General features: G+C 43.6%; 2 protein-coding genes across 4 annotated transcripts in view; one reads left to right on the forward strand and one right to left on the reverse strand.

The window, feature by feature from the left end:
* Nucleotides 1-103: 103 nt before the first annotated feature.
* LOC134290716 (uncharacterized) lies at nucleotides 104-781 on the reverse strand. Its single transcript, XM_062857898.1, has one exon. The coding sequence runs from the start codon at nucleotides 779-781 to the stop codon at nucleotides 104-106; it is 678 nt and encodes a 225-aa protein (XP_062713882.1).
* A 7931-nt stretch (nucleotides 782-8712) lies between these two features.
* The window catches only part of LOC109422355 (cofilin/actin-depolymerizing factor homolog), a 43534-nt gene continuing 32179 nt past the window's right edge, over nucleotides 8713-20067 (forward strand). The window contains exons 1-2 of one of the 3 annotated variants that reach the window (XM_019697079.3): nucleotides 8713-8797; nucleotides 9613-9659. In XM_019697079.3, the coding sequence (XP_019552624.1) occupies nucleotides 9657-9659 (3 nt within the window). In that variant the 5' untranslated portion in view covers nucleotides 8713-8797; nucleotides 9613-9656. Of the gene's footprint in view, nucleotides 8798-9150; nucleotides 9311-9610; nucleotides 9660-20067 lie in introns of those variants that run through there. The other 2 variants (XM_062860369.1, XM_062860368.1) reach the window with 2 other exon arrangements.

Here is a 20067-nt window from a genome sequence, read left to right on the forward strand (position 1 = left end):
TGTGCGGGGATTGTACCCGCCATTCTTCGCTATCGCTATGCAGCTTTGGTTGTCGCAGTTTATCTGGATTGCCTGCGTCTCTCCAAACAAATTTGAGAGTATCTCAAGTATCGCGCCACCAGGATGCCTCTTGTACGGCTGCCGATACCGCCATGTACTCCGCTTCACACGTCGAAAGTGCAACTGTTGGTTGCTTTTTGCAGGACCACGATATCGCTCCTCCTGAAGCAAGGAAGACGTATCCGCTTGTGGATTTCCGCTGCTCTGGATCCGATCCCCAGTCAGCATCGCAGTACCCGACAACCTCCAGATTGGCGTCTCGCTTGTAGTGCAACTTCTGCTGCGATGATCCCCGAAGGTATCGGAGAACGTGTTTCACGGCTATCCAGTGCTTCGGACCAGGGTTTTGGTTGAACCTGCTGAGGACGTTGACCGCGAACAGAATGTCCGGCCGGGTGCACTGGGCCAGATACATGAGGCATCCAACTGCCTCCTGATATGAAACGTCCTTCATCGCGGCGACCTCTTCGTCGGTCTTTGGCGACTTTTTTGTCGAAAGCTTCTCGCTGGCGTTCATCGGAATCTTGACGGGCTTGCATTCGCTCATGTTGAACCGCTTCAATACGGTCTCGACGTACGCCTCCTGGTCCAGGGTGATACCGTCGTTCGTCTTTTCGATCCGAATCCCAACGCAATGCTTCGCTGTTCCGAGATCCTTCATCCAGAAAGTGTTGCTGAGATGCTTCTTCAGCTTATTCTTCATGGCTTCATCGTTACTCATGATGATCAGATCGTCCACTTAGATAGCCACAATGACAATCTTTCCTCCTCGGTTCCTCACGTACACGCAGGGATCGTATTTCGTGGAAGTCAGTCCGAATTTCTTCAAAGCAGCGTCAAGCTTCTGATTCCAGACTCGACTTGATTGCTTGAGTCCGTACAGAGCTTTATTTAGTTTGCAGACCAGAGTTTTGTTGCGACTATCGATGAAACATGGTGGTTGCTCAATATAAATCTCCTCGTCCAACTCGCCCTGCAGGAATGCCGTCACAGCGTCCATTTGGTCCACGGCTAGATTATGTTTGGCGGCTAGGGCAAAGAGGTACCTCAGCGAACTGTATCGGACGACAGGGGCGTAGGTCTCGTCATAGTCTACCCCCTTTCGCTGAGAGTAGCCTTTTACTACCAGTCGCGCCTTGTGACGTTGCACTCGTCCATCTGTATCCAGCTTTGTTTTGTAGACCCACTTGCACGTGATTGGTTTCCGTCCATTCGGCAGCTCGGTGAGAGTCCAGGTATTGTTGTCTACCAGTGCCTGGAATTCTTCCTGCATCGCATGCTTCCAGCACTCGCTGTCGTCTCGTCGGAAAGCCTCTTGGTGTGACCGGGGATCCTCCGAATAACGATCACCCAGCTCGGTAGTCATCGCCACGCACCCATGGTTTGGCGCATCGTCATCGGTGAAGCCTTAGAATTCGCTCGCATTGTCCTCAGAAATGGCTATCTGTGAAGTTTTCAAACCAGGAATACCAGCACTTTGAATGGAAAAATCTTTAAAATTGCCTGGCAGTACGTGCTCCCGTCCACTGCGCCTCAACACCTTTGACCGAAATGGTTCTGAAGTTTGTCGTGAAGGGAGCACAAGGTCAGTCAATGTTGCTGTAGATGTATCGCGTCAGTTGAATCTTCAGAATCGTCCTCGCCGTCATCATCGGAACCAGTATTGCTTGAGGCATTTGGCTCGGGTTGAGTAGGTACAGGTTGAAGTGACATCTCCGCAAAGTCTTGAACGTCCAGTCGAATCAGCGAGGAAGGCTTGTCCCGCTGCACCGCTCCCGATTCCCTAGCTTCAGCAGCTGCCTCGTCCAAGAAGATTACCTCACGACTCTTGATGGTCGCCTTCTTCTGCGGGTCGTACAGACGGTATCCTTTTGTCTCCTCGTCAAAACCAGTCAAGATGCACTCGAACGATTTTGGATCCCACTTGCGTCGCTTCTGTTTCGGAATCTGAACCATGGCCTTTGTTCCGAAAATACGCACGTGCGACAGAGTTGGCTTTTTTCCACTCCAGGCTTCCTCGGGCGTCATGTTGTGACTACGATTTGGCGATCGGTTGGCCAAGTAGACAGCGGTTAACAAGGCTTCGGCCCAAAAACGTCTTGATGTCACCAAGATTCGTCATCGTGAAGTTTTCTTGTAGTACGCCGAATATTTCATTGAACTCTTCTTCAGTTTGTGTGGCAATGATAACGTCATCCACGTAGATTAGGATGTAGCTTATTCTTCCATTCTTCATCCTTACGTATAAGCACGGATCCGCCTTGGACGGCTTGAACTGCATCGATTTGAAAACGCTGTCAATCCGTTGGTTCCACACACGAGCTGATTGTTTGAGTCCATATAGGCTTTTCTTCAAACGGCAGACAACATTTGCTCCTCCTGAGTGGTACATTTCCGGTTGCTTCATGTATATGGTTTCATCCAGTATTCCATGAAGGTATGCTGTCTTCACATCAACGTGTTTGACAATCATTTTTCGTCGACTTGCTATAGTGAGTAGTGTCCGCATAGTTACTTGTTTGGCTACAGGTGCAAATACTTCGTCAAAATCCACTCCGTATTTCTGAGTGAATCCCTGCGCCACAAGTCTAGCTTTATGCCTTACAATGTCACCTTTTTCGTCTCGCTTTGACTTGAATAGCCATTTGCATCCAATGGCCTTCCTATTTGATGGTAGTTCGACTAGCTCCCATGTACCATTCTCGACCAGGGAACGGTATTCGTCATCCATTGCGTCCATCCATTCTTGAGACTTGGCACCATTTAAAGCTTCAGCTGGAGTACGGGGGTCACTATCGCCAGCTGCATTATCCATAGTCACCAGTCCTTGTTGAGGTTGGTTCGTCACAAGATCCATGTTCCGGTTTGAATTCTCCATGGTGTCACCAGTTTCGTTCTCGTCACCAGAAAAACGATTTGACGACAAACCTCGACTTGGAAAGAAGAAATCACGCAGCTTGTCTGGAAGATAGCGCTCCCTTCCACTTCGTCTCAATGGTAGTGTTTCTTGTTGGAATGGAACTTGATGCTGAGAACATGTCGGAACTGCATCATCTTGAAATTCTTCGTCGCTTTCATCACTCGTGATAATAGTTTCATCTCTCGGCATTGTTTCATCGATTGCCTCAGCGGCTGTTACTTCGTCCGGTTCCTCGATTGCATCTTGAATGGGTTGAGGTTCGTATGAAGCTACTTCCACGTAATCCAAACTAACGATCTTCGATTTGGGGTTCACCGGAATCTGTACGTCTTGTACGACAGTCTGTGCTTGCTCGCTGAGAAACGTCACATCTCGAGACTTGACCAGCTTTCTTGATGCAGGGTCCCATAGACGATAAGCCTTCGTGTCCTCATCAAAACCAGTTAGAACGCACTCGAAAGCCTTCGGATCCCACTTCTTGCGTTTTTGTTTAGGGATGTGCGCCATTGCAGGTGATCCGAAAAAAAGCACGTGGGCTAGGTCAGGCTTCCTACCACTCCAAGCTTCTTCCGGGGTCATTTGGTGTCCTTTGGGTGGCGATCGATTTATTAAATACACCGCTGTCGCGGCTGCTTCGGCCCAGAACGTTTTGGGAAGGTGTGCTTCGAACAGCATGCATCTTGCTCTTTCAACGATGGTGCGGTTGCATCGTTCCGCCAGTCCGTTCTGCTCTGGAGTATAATCCGCCGAAGTTTGATGCCGTATGCCCAAACGCTGTAGGTGGTCTTCGAATCGCTTGTTCACAAACTCCTTGCCGTTGTCTGTTCGGAGAGTTTTTAGCTGCTTACCCGTTTGTTTTTCAGCCATGCTTCGGAAATTTTCAAATGCCTTGTAGACGCTTTCTCCAGATTTCTCCTCCAGAAAATAGATCCAAATCTTGCGCGATTTGTCATCCGTAAACGTCAGGTAATAGCGGCTGCCACCCAGAGATGAGACCTCCATTGGTCCGCCAATATCAGAATGTACCAGCTCCAGAAGTTCATTCGCTCTTGATCCTGATTTCGGAAATGGTAAACGCGTTTGCTTTCCCATCGCACAAACTTTACATTTCAGGTCTACTTTTGCGTAGGGTGCTTCGAGACTTCCATACCGGTAACCATTCCATTCGTCAAACGATGTAGGCTTTTGATGTTGAGGTGTCCCATTCGTCTATGCCACAGGTCCAGGTTCTCCGAGGAAGAGCATGCCAACGCCCTACGTGACACCAGTTGGTCCAACTTGAAAAGGTCGTTGTGTCTGGAACCAGTAGCGATGACTTGTCCCGATGGATTGATGACTTGAACTCCGTCCATGCTGAACTTCACTTCGTGGCCTCGCTTCACTATCTGGTTCACGGAAATCAAATTAACGGACAGTTCTGGAATTACCTGGACATCATGCATCTCTATTGGCGAATCTTCAGGGCAGCATTCGGGGTATATCTTAACCGTTCCTTTCGCAACGACGTTCATGACACCTTTGTTGGCTGCAACGACTTTTCCACCACACTTACGTGAATTTTCCAGCAATTCTTCCGTCTTCGTGAAGTGGCCGGATGCTCCCGAATCAAAATACCAATTCTGATCATCCTCAGCGATCGTCGATAATACGGTACACCACGCTTTTCCATTTTCGTGCTTCGAAACCTTCACTGGACAATATTTTGCTATATGCCCGAACTTCTTGCAGTTTCTACACTTTGGACCGTTGCTTGCCGTTTTCGTATTTGCATCTTGCCTTTGCTTCCATACTTGCTTCTTGCCTGCGTATGCAGCCCCGGTTGAAGGTATACTTACTTCTTGCAAGAGTTTGGTTTTGATAACATCAGCACTTATCTTCAACCCGGAGTTCTCAATTGCCATTATCATTGGGCGATATTCTTCAGGCAAGCCGGCGAGCAGCAACGTCCCGATCCATTCGTCTCCAATATCGAAACCAATACCGCGCAACTGGTGGGCTGTTGCGATGATGCTGTTCACAAAGACCTACATGGACGCACAGTTCTCCAGAATCGTTGAAATTAGACCGGAGTCCTCGAATGCTGCCTCCAAGCGCGACCACGTCTCCCGAGCTGTTGAAACGTCCTTGACGTAAACGTAGTTTACAGGATCCAGTAAGAGTATGATCTTGCCACGAGCTCTTCTGTCCTTCATCACGTCCACTTCCGCAAATGTTCCATCGGCGTTTCTTCCAGGCTTCACAGCGTCCCACAAATCTTCCAACTCCAAAAATGTTTGCACAGCAAAACGCCAGGTGGACCAATTATCGCGTCCCTGCAGCAACTGAATTGACGGCAAACTTAATGGATTGTGGCTTCGACTTGCACCAGCAGCGATCGTTCCAGCTTGACTTCGACCAGATCCGGTAGCCATGTCACCTCCGCCGTATTGCGTATTCATCTTTGTCGGAATTCCTTTGGTTCGATAAACTATTCTTCAGTACTTCAAAAAACTTTCTAGGCAAGGCCCATAACCTATTGGTATATAATCGGAGCCGTAGAAAGAACAACTTGTTCGTACAGTGGTTGGAACAGGAATGAAACTTTATTTAAACTAACTTAATGACATTTGGGAGTGTAGGGTTACTGTGATGTGTTGTAGTGTTCTACAGACTACTGTGATTGTTAGTCTTGACGCTTCACACTCCAATAGATTTTGATTTGATGACATGTGTCCTCCTGATCCTGATTTTTTTGTAATCATAACCGTTCGCTGATTCTGCTGCGATTCAATTCATGTCTGTACAGTTTATTTTGAGCAAAACATTCCTCCAGAGATTTATTTCTCTCAGAACTGCGAAATTTGCAATCGACGATCAAATGTATCCTAGAATGTTTCTTTATTTATTATAATAGGTATACAAATGTATCCAACAGGGTGTCGTAACTAATAAAATTACAATTACAATTTATTTCTTTATGAATTCTTAATCGAACCAATGTTTGGGTCAGGGTTAGCGTTCTCAATTCAAGAACATTCCTGCAAAGATCTAGGGTAACGGTTGAATTTTGGACCCCTAGAGGACATTAGTTTGAATTTAGGTCAAAATCAAACAGATTCAGCGGGTGTTACACATTATGATGATGTTAGTATCATCGTAAAAGCCTTTATTGTCAGTTGAAAATACCCACAAGGTCATTTCTGGCTGAAAATTTGATGAAAATAGCTTATGTTTGAAGCATCAGTTTTCACTGTTTTGGACACCCCAATGTATTTTGGACCCTCTTCAGCATATATTTTGGACACCCGGTGTTTAAATCCGTTTGGAACTACGTTCAAAGAATCTGCCACTTAAATATGCTGAATCATATCCTAATTACTTGATCGACAATGGCTGATTAGACGAAATTTGCGAATTTAGTGCGCTAGAATGAAAAACGTATTTGTTTACAACTGCAAGTTTTCTCAGCGCCGCATTCTCTTTTTGTAAACATGTTGGGACACTTGCACGGATGACGAAATTGAAAAAAAGTTAATTTCAAGGCAAATAATGATATTTCCAGTGAGAGTAAATGATTGCTGCCCGTGCAGAGCAATCTAACTTAACTAACGATTCTAAAAAATTTCGTCATTTCTTCATTAAATCTGTGAAAGTTGCGATAATGCGATCCAGGGGGTCCAAAATATATGGGGGTCCAAATTACATTGGTTACCCTATACTGCCGGTGGAAGCATAATTGTCACATGTGCATTTCTGGCAATATTGAGATTTTGCAGCCCATGACCATGTATCATGGTGTACTACCATATAGGGAAATATATATAGGTAGTTTGTTCCGAAAATTGTTGATAAAAATGCAACGCCGATTTGTCACATTCTGAAAAGTGGACGCATAAGTGTCACGTTTCATTGGAAAACCTATGAAATTTTAAAATCGCACTAAAACAAAAATTAATGCTCAAATTCAAAATTGGTTGATGCTAGAACACGATTCGGCATTTATGCCTCATAGTTGAGACAATTTACGTTTTCGAACTTTGGACGCGATTTTCTCGATTGTCTGTTTTTGCACATGTGACATTTATGCGTCCACCGGCAGTATAGTATACGAATTTAGATTTTTCCGGCAGATACATATGCGGTATTCCTCCATAAATTGTTGGCATGAAGAAAATCCTGTGCTTGGCTCTAGAAAGCCCAAAATTCAGCCTCGTCCTAATCATGCGTCCCATCATCTGTTATTCCAAAGGATTTGTAGCTCTTCGTTTCGCAGGTTAAAACATTCGATATCGTCTCCGGAATGCCAATAAATCATATTTATAAAGCCCGCCATATTTAGATGAAAACCCCGCCATGCTCAGGTAGTTGAGATTGAATTATATGAAACTAGTTGTCCCGGCAAACTTTGTCTTGCCAGCAGTGGTGGTTTGACAGCTGTTCAGGTCATTGCAGCACAGCACTCTAGATTGGTTTTATGGCGGTCATGTTGATTTTGTACCCAGTTCGTACAAATTTAAGTATTTTCTTAATATGTCTACTTTTTCAGTTAATTTTCGTAACTTTTTCGGCATGTAAACACAGCCAACATGAATACGAATCGAACCGTGTAAGAGCCATGCTTATCGGTTCAGCCGTTTGTAAGTTTTGTTGCCTCAAAGGAACTTCAAACTCATTTTTATATATATAGATAGATAAATAGATAGACTAGCTGTCCCGGCAAACTTTGTCTTGCCAAGCTGTGGTTGTTTGACAACTGCTGAGGTCATTGCAGCAACGCACTCTAGATTGATTTAATTTTGATCACGCTGAATTTGTTCCCGGCTCATAAAAAATCAGTACTTTATCATTTTGTTTACTTTTCTAGTGGATTTTCGTAACTTTTTCTGCTTATAAACACAGCCACTATGATTACGATTCAAACCCTGCATAAGTCATCCTGATCGGTTCACCCGTTCTTGAGTTTTGTTGCCTCAAAGGAACTTCAAACTCATTTTTATATATATAGATAGATAGATAGATTAGCTTGGAGATTAGCAATTGGGTTTTTAAATTAAGAAAAAATAAATGATTTTTTATTTTTAAACGAAAGAGCACCTTATTCTGAGCCGCTATGATTTTTTTCAAATTTTTAGAACTTTATTTTGGTATTTAAAATCAATTTCAAAGAGATTTTTTGAAATCACAATTTGACAGCTGGGCAACTGCTTGACAGCTCCTCTCAGTACAAAATGCGACGAGGGGTGATTTGACAAATCGCTCCCATACAAATTTCGAATTGATTTTTCAATAGGTTCCCGTTCACCAAAATTGATGAAAATTTGAATTTCGGCTCAGTTTGGCATGCAGATTCAGAATATGGAATTATCTTAACACCACTAAAGAAGCCAATTATGTTGCAATGAATAGCAACACCCGGTATAGTTGCATTTTTTTATCAAACTGTTAACACGGTTAACACAAGTTGTCTTCGTTATTTCCTTTCTCCTCTCCTAAAAAATCACAAAAAAGTGCTGCCAGTTTGATGACAGCCAGCTTCAGAAATGTGCCGAAAGTGTGCCGGGCACTTTGTGTCGAGTTTCTCACCCAAAACGGACAAAACCGCAAGGCAGAGGGTTTTTATCGGGTTTCATTTTAGAACGTGGGAAAAGTGGAGTGGTGGGTTTGCTCTAAATTTTAAAAAATAGGTACTGGCACCACTTGCATATTCAAAAGCACTCACATGTCAAACCGAGAGCCCGTTGCAGAGTGAGTGAGTGACCGAGCAAAAGCGTCGCAACGCAACAACGAAAGCCTGAGCTTACCGGCTTCGGTGTCAGTCCGCTTCAGTGTGTCGAAGGAGTAAGTTCAGTTTTTCGTAGTTGGATAACCGTTGTGTCCGTGTAGTAGCACTGATTGAAATCGGAATACATTCGCGATTATCTAGTTTCTCTTTCATTCCGCTGCGCCGTATTTGGTGGTCCTCCTGCTGCAGCGAGGAATCCGAAGATTATTTTAGCTGAAAATAGGAATATCCTCTCCACTGCAAACCGTGTGCGGACGGACGGTTGAAGTTTTTTAGCTCTTGGTCTCTGGAGGAGGTCGGCGAGAAGAAAGGAGGAAAAACGCACCACACCGCACACACACAAACGCGGGCGTGTTCGATCATCGTCGGGCGGAAAAGCGGTTGCGCTATCTCTTTCGGGCTCGTTATTAGTCAAGGCAGTGGTGACTCGCGGCACCAGTCGTCGTTTCACTCGCGTACGCGGCAGTAATTTTTCAGTTTTTCGAATCGCCTGTCGATAAAAGTTCAGTATTTCCTCTTCTGTGGCGGAACGGTCTCGTCTCTTGGTGTGCTGTGCTGATAAAAAAGGTGTGCGGTGAGGGTTTTTTTTTCCTTTTATCAATCGACTCCTAGGTGTGACAAATCGGTGGTGATAAAATTCTGCACGTTGAACTGCGAGTTTCCTCCGGCGACTCCCCTTCCGACGAGCGAGAGCTGGAATAATAGGAACTGTAGCCGTCGAAAAAAAGGGGATAGACAGCGCCCCTTCCGCGATTCGCGTGTGAGCAGTGGAAAAAAGCAAAAAGCTCGTTTTGCCGAAAATCTTTTTATCTTCGAAGAAGGTGCCAGTGTTCGTCGGTTTCTGATCGAAATTTCTGTTTCTCTTTTGCAGTTTATTGTTTAAATAAGTGAGAATCAGAAACAGTTCGTGCAAAAATGGTAGGTGAAAGTTTAAATTACTAGATTTAAGTGGCTGTAAATCGGGGTGTCTTTGCTCCTCGGTGATTTCTCTTCTTTCGCTTCAATAAACACATTTTTTCCCAGAGCAATAAAATGTCAAGAGTGATGGCGTGAAGTGCATCTCGGTCGTTCGTCAGAAATGATCATGAAATTCTTGCAGCCTACAGGAAAAAGGCCGCTTTTCGGTTCCATTGTGGCGAAAAAATGCGTTTTGTCGTTCAAGGGTAATCTACTGTGTGTGTGCCGGAAAGATAAATTTAAACATGGCAAAATTTTTGTGCGGAAAACCGCATGCCGGTATCCAAAAGGAGGAACCGAAAAAAATCCAACCCAAGAAAATGTGTAAAGAAAAAGAAACGACGGCGGCGGCGGTGAGCGAGCCAGTCAGTCACACACTGGCGCGGCGCTGTTCGCCATCCATCCGTCCGTCGCTTTCGTTCCGTTTACTTCAACGCAGACAGACAGACATCGAGAGCCGATATCGGTTTTTGGGTTTGTTGCGGATTGGTTGGGTTTTGGGTGCGGGCTGGTGGAGAAGTGGGGTGTTTCCATCCACTCACCACTCACCCACGGCCCTCGAAGACGGCGACGAGTGAAGGAAATTGCGTGATTGTGTGTGCAACTTGACTGACTGGTCATTCACTCACACACGCACATGAATGTGGGAATCGGTTGTGTTTGTGTGTGTGTGCGAGATAGTTGCATGACTCACACGCATGAAACACGATGAAAGTGATGCACGATTTTTGATACGACGGGGGGTGCTTGAATGGTAATTTTATTCTCCTTGGATATTCATAGAACTGCTGGAGGGTCATCTCAAGGAATACCTACACTGAAAATTTTGTTTGCTGGTATTCAGCAAACTTTGCTGATTTTTTTTGTGCTGATTTCATACAGCAATACGAATTTACTGAATATCAGCAATTATTTTTAAACTTGCTGAATCATCCAGCAATTTTGACAGTTGATCAGCAACGTTGCGCTGAAATTCAGCAAAAAATTTGCTGAAATTCAGCAATTTATTTTGCTGTTTTTTTTTGTGCTGGAAGCGTTTCAAAAAAATTGGTGTGTAGAGGATTCCTACACAGAGAAAAATTTCTACTCAGTGGCTGAGTTGGTCTTACTCAGAAATCGAAAAATCCATTGTTTTCTTACTCAGTTCCCGTTAAAAGTGGGACAACCCATTGCCAATGGGTTTCCTTTCCGGGATTTCCTCAGCAATTCCTTCAGAAACTCCTTCAGGGATTCCTTAAAAATTTCCTTACAGGAATTCCTTCCAAGATTCCTTCACGAATTTCTTCCAGGATTCCTTCAGGAATTATTTCCGGGATTCATTTCGGGATTTTTTCAGGAGTTTCTTCCGGGATTCCTCCAGAATGTCCAGGAGATCCTCCAGGAATTTCTCTCCTGGAATTCCTTCAGGAGTCGTTTCTGAGGGAGAAATCTCGAAAGGAACTCCTGGAGGAATCATGGAAGAAACTCCTGCAGGAATCCTAGAAAGAACTCCTGAAGGAATCTTCGAAGAAACTCCTGAAGGAAACAGTCTACCGAGTGTCCTGAAGTGCAAATACCAGCTCTATGCCGATGATCTTCAGATTTACGTTTCTGGCCCTATCAGTCAGGTTGATAGACTGGTAGACATCATCAACCGAGACCTGATATCGATCGAAGCTTGGACCCGGCACAATATGCTCACACCGAACCCTAAGAAAACCCAGGCAATTGTGTTTAGTAGGGAAGACAATGTCATCCCTCAGAACGATATTGTCTTCTGTGGAGAACCCATTCAGCTGTCCGATAAAGTTACCAATCTGGGTCTTGCTATGGATAAGAGACTATGCTGGACAGACCAAGTCAACGATGTGGTGAAACGGGTCTACAGCACACTGCGGACTTTTCGTCGATTTCAGAGTGTGTTGTCGCTCGCCACCCGGAAAAAACTCGTTCAAGCTGTCATCGTACCACTGTATACGTATTGCGATGTTGTATACTACTCGGGATTGACGGAAGCACTAAAGCAGCAGCTACACCGAAGCTTCAAATCGGCCGTACGCTTTGTTTACGGTCTTCGCCGACGGGATACCACGGAAGAGGTACGCCATACCATTCTGGGAAGGGACCTCCTGGACAACTATAAACTTCGTGTCTGCTGCTTCCTACGACGCGGCTACCTCCGTGAACTACCGCCGTACCTGCTTCAACATCTTCAACCGGGGGCGAACATTAGAGCACGCTCCTTCGTCCTACCACATCATACAACGTCTAGCGGGAAGAGTGTCCTTATCAGCGGAGCATCACTCTGGAATCATCTGCCTTTGGCCCTGAAGCAGAAGCCTACACTAACAGCATTCAAGAGTGGTTTCCAATAATAATATTTTGTTAGATTGTCTAAATTGATAGCTAATAGGTTCTAATTGATTTCCTTCACTAATTACTAATGTCAAATTGTCCGATTCACCTTTCCTTGACCTGAGCAAAAGTTGTAATAACTAACAGGCTGCCGTTTTCTAAATAAATAAATTACAAAATTACAAATTAGAAGGAACTCCTGGAGGAATTCCAGTAGGAACTTCTGGAAAAATCCTAGAAAGAGCTTCTGGAGAAATTCTGAAAGGAACCCCTGAAAGAATCTTAGAAGGAACTCCTGAAGGAATCTTAGAAGGAACTCCTGAAGGAATCTTAGAAGGAACTCCTGGAGGAATCCTAGAAGGAACTTCAGCAGCAATCCTGGAAGAAACTCCTGCAGGAATCCTAGAAAGAACTCCTGACGGAAACTTAGAAGAAACTCCTGAAGGAATCCCAGAAGGAACATCTAGAGAAATCCCAGAAAGAGCTTCTGGAGAAATTCTGCAAGGAACTTCTAAAGGAATCTTAGAAGGAATTCCCGAAGGAATCTTAAAAGGAACTTCTGGAGGAATCCTAGAATGAATTTCTGGAGAAATCCCAGAAGGAACTCCTGTAGGAATCGTGGAAGGAACTCCTGGAGGAATCTCAGAAGGAACTTTTGGAGGATTCCTAGGAATGTTTCATATAGAGATCACTTGGGAAAGCCTCAGAATGAATTTCAGGAGAAATACCAGAATGCGAATTTGCGCGATTGTATATTTTTAAACAGAACAAATCAAAATAAATAACAAGCAAGCATTTATTTACTCACGAGTTTTCCGTTCTCACTGTGAGCTGGGAACGACAAAGCGGAACGGCAACGGCAGTTTAAGTACATTCCGTGCTTGCCGTTTTGCCGTTGTCGATTCCCAAGAAGAACTGTTATGATTTTCCGAAGCAACTCTCAGAGGATTTTCAAAAAAAAAAAAATCCTGAAGAAACCTTCGGAGGATTCCCAGAAGGGAATATATAAAATTTTCATAAAACTCCTTCGCAAAAGGGTTTCTAGTGTAGTCTAGTCTACACATGCATAGCCAGAAAGAATCCTCCTGGAAAATGATATAATCGACTACTTCTACCATTTTTTCTAATCATCAATACTTGCAAGGCATCAGAGATGTTTTACAAGTCTTGAAGCGGTCAGGCCTACTGTGCAGCGTCATTATTTGAATACAATTGAACAAAACTATGGAACAGCGACATCTCGTCAACCGCTTCGTATCGTGTCATAAACGTGAAGCAAAAACGTTGGGAGTGACGTTGCTAAGAAAGTTGATGTCACTCCTTTGGAGCCCCTCTTCCTGGGATGGGACAAAGGTATTTCGAGCCAGGACATAAGAAAGCCTAGGCTTAAGCGCCATTGCTCGCTCTTTCTACGCGACGTTTCCAAGCGGTCACTCATCTAGGTACTAATCGCGCCCGATGTTGCTTAACTTCAGTGATCGGACGAGAACTACTGGTGTTTTCAACATGGTATGATCGTTGATTGAAAACTGCTTCGCAAAAGGATTTCTTGGAGGATAGTCAGTAGGTAAAGCTGGAGTAATACCAAAAACGATTCTAGAGGAAATCTAGCTAAAGCTTTTTTTTGGTGAACTTCAGAAACGAAGTCATAGATGAGTTGCAGAAGATTCTCCTACAGTATTCCCAGATTCCTGAAGAAGTTCTAGACGAATCCCATAAAGATTAGAGAATAATGGCGGATCTCTTTGAAGACTGTAAACAAAATTCGGAGAATTTCTGAAAGAACTTCTGGGATAACTCCAAACGAAACTCGTAGAGAAATCCTAGAAGGAACATTTGGAGTTGAATTTTCTCCAACAAATTTTGGAAGAATTTCCATGTGAACTCTCAAGAAATCCCCGCAGAAACTCATAGAGAAAACATCAGAAGGAACATCTGGGTTAATCTCAGAAAGAACTCTTGGAATAATTTCAAGAGGATCTCTAGCGATATCCAGGGTAAAATTCCAAATCATGATGGAATGCTTGGAAGAATCCCCATAGAAACTTCAGGAGAAATATAAAAGGGACATCTGGTTCAATCTCAGAAACTCCTAGAGAAATCTCAGGGGTCAGAAAATCATTTAGATATGCAATGTAAAACTCGGATTTCCAAGAGAAGCAGAATTGTATTAGACTGATGTTTCACCTTAGTCATCTATCGAAAATGACGACTATGATCAACAAGTTTCCACTAGGGTCGGCGAGATGTGTGTTTACTCGCTATAGCTAGATGCTATTTCTCGGTGCTATTGGTATATTCCGCGATTTAAGTTTAAATCAGTAGCAATTTGTTTTCGATTCAACAATCCGTTGATGCTAAAACCTCTTTCGCCGCCGTGGATGACAAAATAAAAAGCTATCGCGTTAAGCGTATTATTGCTGTCTACATTGCCATTGTTCCTGCTACTCATATAGCATCATATTGAACGCCAAGCCATCTGCCGTCTACTCGACGGAAACTGAGTTTCAACCGAATAGGGATAACGATATGTACCGCATTATGGTTCTCTCAACTTGTCATCAGTGTAAAGACACAATCTCTTGCAACGACCCTGTGGTTACCTGCATCGAGAATGTGAAAACGCACTTCTATTCCATGCAGTGTACTTAACCCTTATGTGGCCGGCAGGGTACCCGGGTACCCACCACTTATTTAAAATACACGGTGTAGAAAAAAGCAAAAAGTTTGCCGGCCACATAACGGTTAAGATTGTCAGTAGCGGAAGGGATCACATATATGAATCTGAATATTCTTTGGATATGCAACAAATGCCGCTGAGCCAAGGAGGAACGCAGATCTACTAAAAATGCGAGTACCACTGATACTGTAACCACAGAGAAACAGACGTAACACTTAGAACAAACTTCATCAAAAAACATCGTCACGAAAACATAATCGCGCAATGCTAAATGTACTGTGCTTGGCCGGGCCGCCACTAGATGGCGGTAGTGAGCAAACGTCAAACAGGAGCAAAAACGATGCCAGCGCCGCGAGTGGCCAATCGACCTACTACTGAATATTTGAATTACACGTTAAAAAGGTGATCGATGGGAAGCGATGAGAGTGTGACGTCTGTTTCTCTGTGCTGTAACCACCAGTGAAGTAGCTGAGTTTAAAGTGAAAATGGTAAGAATGAAGGAAGTGTTGGATGAGCTGAGCCATAAATAATTCGACAGTTTGAACGCATCATCATTTCAATTGGGACAAAGTGGCGATAGCAATTCAAGCGTGTTAAACTCATCACTTTTTACTTCTACAAAGCTTGATCATTCCATCCAATCTCAAGGATTCTCCAACACATCACTAATCGTTTCCAACGTAACCGACGAAGAATTTAAGCAAATGGTCGAAGAAACTGTTGGATCGGTAAATATAGTTTCGCTCAAATGTTTGGTACCAGCGTGGAAAGAAAAGGCAAGTTTGGACTACATCTCCTACAAAGTCAACATCAAACATGGAAACATCATTTGAGACAATATTATGGCTGTTGATGTAAACAAATAAATAATTAAATAGTTCAACACGAATTGTGAGAAGTTTAAGTCCCATGAAGCAAAGAAGAGAATGCTTCGTTATTGTCATGAAATGGATCATTTCCGGAGAGCTTGTTTCGGAGTTGAAGTGGCGGATGTTGCCACTGCCACGGTTGAACAGAAGCTCTGATTTCTGGATTCCGGTGCAACGTGCCAGAAATCTCGTTCCATTGAATTCCAGAAGGAAGCATAGCATCATTCCCGTTCATAGGAATCAAAACAGCTTATGTAACGTCATGTGAAAAAGGTTAGTTCACAAATGCTGGAAGCTCAATTACACTTCGCTTTCGATAAATAGATTACCGACGGTGACTACGTTGTAATTTTCCAAAAGCATGGATGCAACACTGTTAAGAAGTGATTGTGATTGGCAATCGTGCTGTCGAGATGCATACATTTCTAGAAGAAGATCATAATGCAGCTACAGTTCGTAGCGATGAATCAATCGAGTTTGAAGAATTCACTGTTGATTTCGAATGTGAGTAACTTGAAGAGTGTTATAATGTTAACAATCTGGACGAAAACGTTAGTGTCGAGAGACTGACAGAAGAAGAAGCATCGAAAAATGCTGAAGATTCCAAGCTTTGGTGGCTACGAATTTCGCTGATATATAAACGTCCCGGTAAATTTGAAAGAAGCACTGCACTCACCGAAAGCAATCGAATGGCAGGTCGCCATGTTGAATGAATTCAAATCACATCACGAAAACGGAATATGAGATCTTGTTAGACTGCCAGCCTCCTACTGGCAGTGTATGGGGTGCAAATGGTTATTTCGGAGAAAACTCGGAAAAGTCACGAAGTTCAAAGCCCGTTTATTTGCCAAGAGTTCCACCCTGGCAGAATTATCAAGAAATATTTGCTCCTGTAATGAGCAGTACTACATTGCGAACACTTCTGATACTCAAGCAGCTGGATGTCAACACCGCATACTTATATGGGGAGTTCCCAGAGATAATTTACATATGAATACCACCTGAGCATGTGGAAGGCCAAGATAATCTGATTTGCAGAGTAAGGAAGAGTATATAGGACCTTAAAAATGTTGAAATCAGCAGCTGCTTAATGCCTTTATAAAAATCAATTTCCATCAGAGCAAGACGGACTTCTGTTTGTTTATCAAGAACATTGGTATGAAGACCTCGGCCTATGTTGGTTGATGATATATTCGTTGGAGCAGAAGCTGCATCAGAAATATAAGCTGTTCGTGATCATCGGAAATATGTCGTATTTCCTCGTATTATGAAATGAACATGAAACGAAGGAAATTTCAGTTATACTTGAAACTGCCGAAGCTTGATTGGAGTTATTCTCTACGTAACAACTAACGCTCGACTTGATATTGCGGCATGTACATCGATTTTTGGAGGAGCAGTATCAACGCCATCAGAAGCTGACAGTCAAAAAAGCTTCCCACCTAACCACATGGATCGTTCATCGGCAATGCTTTTCATCTTCATTCATTTTTAACGGCAGACCTAGCTCACTGGAAATTAAAACCGATGAAATATGCAGTCTACTTCCTGAATGGAATACGCAACATCTCGAATGCTTTGTTAAATCGCTCCTATATCATCGCATGAGTCCCTTCACATTGCTCGATTTCAAACAAAGAGAAAGCGGACAGGGTAAGGTGAACACTAAAAGTGGAGATATTTACGAAAGGAGAAATTGATCAGCTGGCCTCACGAATATTATTCGTGAATCGTGATATTCCACAAAGGTCGAAGAGATCATGCGGTTCAAATGTTTGAACCTCGCATAACTTTCCAATATAGTTCACGAAAAGCAATTACGGTGTTGGTGGCTTACTAGGATATTGAACATCGAGGTAACATACCGCAATCGACCTGCAATGATTAAAGTGAGTAATCACTACGCTATCTGTACCAACACACTTCCGATCAACCACTGCAAAAATACTAAACTAGATAAACTAGAATCTTCACGGATGAAGAGCCGATTAAGTCCGCTCGCAAATGATATCAGAAGGGGGACGTCACAGCCAGAGGACTAAGACATTGAAGAGCGTGAAGGAAGACGCAAGGAAACGATTGCGTGTGTGTCAAACAACGACAGACAATCGTCTCTAGGAGAAGAAGCCGTCGCCCACTGGAGAACGGGTAACGTTCGCGGTGGACGACCATTGCTATTTTGTTTTCTCTCTTTTCGCGAATCCGCGACCGAGACCGATGTACGATCCCACCACCCACTTGCACAAGAACATGGAACTCCACCAACACTGGAGGAGCAATTGCTGGCTTTTATTTTTCAAGCCAACCCGGTTTCTCGTCGTCGTCGTCGTCTGCTGTTGCAAGTGTCGATGAGCCAGCGCGTTACAACCAAGCAAGAGATCATCATCAACACACGACCGGGGGCAAAAATAGAAAATCTAGCTCTCCCACATGGTGGCGAGCGGCACGCTGGTTGGATCCCGACATCACCAACATGGAACCTTCCAAAATTCAACCGATAAACAAATATCACGGCGATCCATGCCCTGCGATTTCGCTAACGCAAACAGGCGCTAAATAATGGCGTGTACAATATTTAGCGTTAAAGTACCGTTCGGTGCCGCATAATTAAACTAATTGTTCAGTGTTCGGTTCGATACGGTGCCGGATGATAAAAGCTGAACCGAGAGGAAACCGACCGATTTGCCGACGTAAGCCATGCTGCTTCTGCTGCTGCTGCGCGGGATGTTTGTAATAAGAGGCCTTTGTTGTTGGGGTCTTTCGCCAATATCAATCACAATCGCGCGTGCCGTTGTTGTGGAGTTGTTGCTGCATCATCTGAGACAACTCACTGTGTATAAGGAATTACCATATATGGTCAACGTAGAAAAAGAGATACGTTTTCATGAATTGAATTACTCATACCTCCAGTCGCGCACACCACTCTGAAGCTAGGGTAGTAGCGATGGAACCGGCACCGGGTTGTTTGGGGATGTTGGTGCCATCGGAGAAGCTTTCCGATGGAAACTCACAAACACTCGTGAGAGCAACTGACAGATCGGCACGCCGGTATTGGTGGAGCAAAGCCGGTCGGTCGGTCGGTACTCAGTTCCAGACAAGGCTGATTATACTCGGTCGGTCAGACTACCCAAAAATGGAAACAAATGATGAAATTGTTCAATTGGAAATGATCTAATCGCGATTGGCAAGTGCGGCTGATATCATGACGCGATTAACCAACTTGACTGATAACGACGGTGAACCGCATTGCTCACAGGGCGGTGGAGTGTACAGTTATCTCTCTCGGTGGATATTTACATCAAAAGACTGGCATCTCTGTGTGTGAGTGACAGTTTACACATTGACTACTGAAATACCATTCACACCACACCATCGGCGACTATCTCGCAATCATTGACATGTTTGAAATGCATTTTTGATTGCCAAACATTGCTGCTGAAGTAGGACTTCACACTGAATATTTGAGACGAATTCTTCGTTTATTTGGCCTCATTCTGTCGTGTGAAGCATCACCGCAGATACTGCGAAGATAATGACCGACTTAAAATAAACGTTGCGTGTTCATTAGCGAATTATCACCTAACGACCACGTCAAAAGTGGGTGGAGAATGCTCTGCGAAGGTTTCGCAAAACCAGCAAAACGATACCGTACTCTCGTTAGCAGGGATGCCAATGTCCTGGGTTCTATAATGTTTCATTGGTGGTCCAAATTCTATTTGTTAATAAGTTGTTTTAGTTTTGTTTGTTTGAAACCTTATAAATGTGTTATTCACATTCGATTCTAGAACCTCGCAAATGTGTAATCTGCTTAGCTTAGCTAGGAGCAAAATAATACAGTATTTACATCCAGATGTCGCACTACTGATTTACTTTCAGTCGTCCTAAGACTGAGCATCTACACACACTGGTCCAGTGGAGAACTTTCCGTTTGACGAAAAGTTTTCACCGACTGGAGCGGGAATCGAACCCACACTCCAAGGCTTAAGAAACAACCTGACGATTGACACCCCTAACTACACAGCCATTCGCCTATGCAGTGCGCGTAGTGCACCTTTGGACGAAGTGCCATTGTTAAAAGATCCATCTGTTAAAAATATTATTGCAGATTAAGTACAATCTGCCATTCATCATATAGTCGAAGTGACCGAAGCTTATGAAATTTTATTCAATATGTACACTGGTATGGAGAGCTTTAGTGGGTAACTTGAAGCAGTGCAATAATACGCAGGCAGCCAGTTGATAATGGTACATAGATAGATAGATGTGTGCTATATACATTAGGGCGTAGATAAATAGATGTGAGTAGATATAATACCAAAGAATAATACTGTACATACTTGAGTATCGATAAAGTAGAATGTCCACTGATAGTGACCTGACAAGATGTATTTCAATAGAGACAACCTTTCTCTTAAACGTTATCTCGTGCATCCCTGTTAATTTGAATAATCACGAATATCAGGTTGTTGATAGAAGCATTACTTTT

The sequence above is a fragment of the Aedes albopictus genome, chromosome 3 (assembly GCF_035046485.1).
Source record: "Aedes albopictus strain Foshan chromosome 3, AalbF5, whole genome shotgun sequence".
NCBI classification, from domain to species: Eukaryota; Metazoa; Arthropoda; class Insecta; order Diptera; family Culicidae; genus Aedes; species Aedes albopictus.

Coding starts and splice junctions, on each gene's coding strand:
- LOC134290716 (XM_062857898.1), bottom strand. CDS start 781: ATGAGTAACGATGAAGCCATGAAGAATAAGCTGAAGAAGCATCTCAGC.